Source organism: Heterocephalus glaber, unplaced genomic scaffold (assembly GCF_053883595.1).
Source record: "Heterocephalus glaber isolate CG9 unplaced genomic scaffold, H.glaber_assembly_v1.0 deba00001060, whole genome shotgun sequence".
NCBI classification, from domain to species: Eukaryota; Metazoa; Chordata; class Mammalia; order Rodentia; family Bathyergidae; genus Heterocephalus; species Heterocephalus glaber.
In genome coordinates, this window is record NW_028258185.1 from 2,587,576 (window position 1) to 2,591,237 (window position 3,662).

The following is a 3,662-nucleotide window of genomic DNA, read 5'->3' on the forward strand; positions in this document are numbered from 1 at the left end:
ATAAACTTAATGATAAAAAATAAAACAGTGCTCAGAGTTGAAATAATGAGTCAAATATCCAATTTTAGTATATGTGCTGCCAAAGCAAGCACAAATGAGTCAAATATCACAGAGCTAGATTAAAAAGATAAGATGGGTTTCACCCATGCTAAAATATACATGTTTTTTACACCACCTCCTCATTTGAGAAGAATAAAGTGAGGCAAGTGTCTGGTATTCTGGCTTACCAGAATCTTGTTGCCACGACTTACTCTGAAAACTGGAGTTGAAAGCAAATGAGCATTAGAGGAGAGAAGTTCTTCTATAAAGGAGCCTCCTCAAGGCTTCCTTTATGTCCTTGTTTCTCAGGCTGTAGACAAAGGGACTCAGCATTTGAGGAACCACAGAATACATCACTGAAGTCACTGTAATCTTCCAAGCTGAGTCAGTCACAGCAGAACTAATGTACACCCCCAAACCTGTCCCACAGAACTAGTTGACAACTGACAAGTGAGACCCACAGGTGGAAAGGCTCTTATACATTCTTTTTGATGATGGCACTCTCAGGATGGATGATGCAATGTGAGTGAAAGAAGACCTGTTTCCAAACAAAAGAACAGCACCAAAGATGCAAGCTGTAACATATATTTCTATATTACTAATAGATGTTTCAGAATAAGGGAGCCTGATAATTTGGGCAAGCTCACAAAAGTGGGGGATTTTTAAATTTCTGTGGAAGGACAACCACAGAAACCACTGTCAGAGTAAAGAAAAATGTTTGAGGGATGATGTAGACCACCAAGGAATCTCTAAAGGGAAAGAACCACTTAGAAAATCTCTTTGTACCAATCCCAAGTTGAAAAATACCCCAAAATTCAACTCCAATTATTAAGCACTCATTTATTTCCTCAAGAAAATATGCAGAATATTCAACAAGTTTATTTACTATAACAGAAAAATAGCAACCAAAATTTCATCAACATAAGAAATGTTCCTCATCTTTAATGTTATGTAAAATGGAAACATTTAGAGCTTTAAAAATAAATGAATGCAACCACTGTGTTAACTCAATTAGCACAATGAAAGGAATAACAAGATATGGAATTCATCTGTTAAATTTAAACTTTAACACAGTCAAATAAAAACATTTTTGTTTAAATAAATTGCATAGAAATATATAGAAGATTGAGAAAATGCATGAGATTTCTAAAAAAATGACAGTTTCATATGGCAAAAATTGATCAAATATTGACAGTCTAATACTGGCAGCATCAATCCATTCCTGTGTGGGTGGGTACAGTGCTTCTTTCTTTTCTGTATTTTCTACCTTTCTTACTGTCTTATTAGAAAAACCTGAGGGTCTCATCAGACAGTGCAGGACACACCCTTTATCTGCAAATCTCTTTTCCAAACACAACCATCCATTCATTTATCACATAAGATTATCTTAAATCAGTGGGACAGGATCTGAAGGTGTACTGAGGACCACCATTTAATGCACCACAGAGATGTAGTCTGGTTAACCCATGAAAAAGTAGCTGATGAAGGAACCCGGGGAAAGATACGCAGCTTTCTGTTTCTGATTCAGAGTGGGTGTGACACCTGACAAATGCATTTCCTGTGGTCACTTAGTCATCCAGATGGATGACAAGCAGACCAGGGTGACAACTTTCACAGAAGACTGAATGAAGTCCTACTGTTTTCCAGTAGATTCCCTGCCTCAGAAGTCCTTGTAATGAAAGGTGATTCTCTTAGTTGTATGAGTTTATTAATGGCAAGGTTTTTTTTTCTTGGATAAAAAGTAATGTCAGGATTGAATCTGTGATGTAAGGTACTTGATCATTACATTTCTAGTCATTATAGTTCATGATATTTTATTCAACAGGTACCTTTTTGTCAGGAGCAATTCTACATCATTTTGGAGAAAAATCATTTGATTAGGCCTAGTTCTCCTGCCTACAGACCAGCTAAGGTATTTTGAGACATAACTCTATTTTGGCCTCCAGTCACAGCTAAGACTTTAATGGTCCAGTGATGTTGTGATGCTCCAGGACAAGATTACACCAGCTGAAGACATCCTGGGAGGAACAAAATCTTCATCTGCATAGTTCCTCATTCATCTAGGAATTCTGCCCCCATCATCTGTTACATTTGTTTCTCCCCATGTACTGAACTTTCTGTCAGAGTCATTTGTTACATTTGTTTCTCCCCATGTACTGAATAAAAGTGCAGCAAGCTCAGGGGCTTTCATCTTTGCTGCCCATAGCACCATTGATCAGGCCCAAAGCTCAGCTTTTTCTCAACATCTCATTTTTTCGACCTTTCCTGTATGAGTGAATTCACCTTGTGCATTTGTGGCTCACAGGAGACTAGGTCTTACTGCAGAGGTTCTAGAAATGCCCCCTTTTCCTGTTCCCTACACCTTTTATTTTGAATAAACTACACACATGTCCAAGCAAATGATACAATAGAAGAGGATCTATTCTAACAATAAGCTTCCACAAAGATACCTTCATATCCCTGTTCCTCAGACTATAGATAAAGGGATTCATCATCTGAGGGACCACAGAATACATCACTGAAGCCACTGCAGCCTTTTTGGATGAGTTAGCTATTAAAGAACTAATGTACACACCCAAACCTGTCCCATAAAACAAGGTGACAACTGAGAGATGAGAACCACAGGTAGAAAAACCCTTATACTTTCCTTCTGCTGATGGCATTCTCAAGATAGATGACACAATGTAAATATAAGAAAGCATGATTCCAAACACAGGAAAAGCACCAAAGATGCAAGCTGCCACATATATTACTATGTTATCAATGAGAGTATCAGAACAAGTGAGTCTGATAATCTGTGCAAGTTCACAGAAAAAGTGGGGGATTTTTAGGTCTGTGAAGGACAGCCTCAGCAACAGTAGACCATGGAGTAGTCCATACATAATGCTAATAGACAAAGAGGCTAGGCTCAGTAAAACACATAAGTGCAGGTTCATGATGACTGTGTACCTAAGTGGATGGCAGATGGCCACATAGCGATCATAGGCCATTATTAAAAGTAGACAACTTTCAAAATTACCAAAAACCAACACTAAGGAGACCTGGGTGAGACAGCCTGAGTAAGAGATGCTCTGATCCTGTGTTTGGATGTTCACCAACATGTGTGGGACTGATGTTGTGCTTAAACAGATATCATTAAAGGACAGAGTGACAAGGAAAAGGTACATGGGAGTGTGGAGATGGGAGTCAGAGCTAACAGCCAGGATGATCATGAGGTTTCCAGAGATGGTGACCAGGTACATGGAAAGAAACAGGCTGAAGGTGAGAGGCTGAAGTTCTGGATCATCTGTCAGTCCCAGGAGAAGGAATTCTGAGACAGCTGTTTGGTTTCTAGATTCCATGAGTTGATGATCTGATCTGAAAGAAGTGATGAAAAGGTAACAAAATGTATAGACCAGCAGAAGCTACATGTAACAGGGTAATGTGTTAGAATATCATCCCGTGTACATCTTTCTTGATCTTTTGGATTTTGCTTTCACAATTATGAATAAATAATTTTTTGTTACTAACTCTTCCATTGTGAGGAATTTGTTTATGACACACTCTAATAAGTATTACACTCACAAATCTCTCTTCCTATCACATGCAAAAGAAAAATAATGAATGGAAAATTATTTTATAAA

General features: G+C 38.1%; 1 protein-coding gene across 1 annotated transcript; it reads right to left on the reverse strand.

The window, feature by feature from the left end:
• Positions 1–282: 282 nt before the first annotated feature.
• LOC101721019 (olfactory receptor 7G2-like) lies at positions 283–3,380 on the reverse strand. The gene is made up of 2 exons (XM_013068477.1): positions 2,490–3,380; positions 283–327 (listed from the first exon to the last, which is right to left on the reverse strand). The coding sequence occupies exons 1-2, from the start codon at positions 3,378–3,380 to the stop codon at positions 283–285; spliced, it is 936 nt and encodes a 311-aa protein (XP_012923931.1).
• Between the last annotated feature and the right edge of the window lie 282 nt (positions 3,381–3,662).

Bases quoted from the DNA above. Each gene is read 5' to 3' on its own strand.
- LOC101721019 (XM_013068477.1), bottom strand. From the start codon at position 3,380: ATGGAATCTAGAAACCAAACAGCTGTCTCAGAATTCCTTCTCCTGGGA. The intron at 328-2,489 runs GTATCTTTGTGG...AAGGACATAAAG, and splicing joins TGAGGAACAGGGATATGAAG to GAAGCCTTGAGGAGGCTCCT.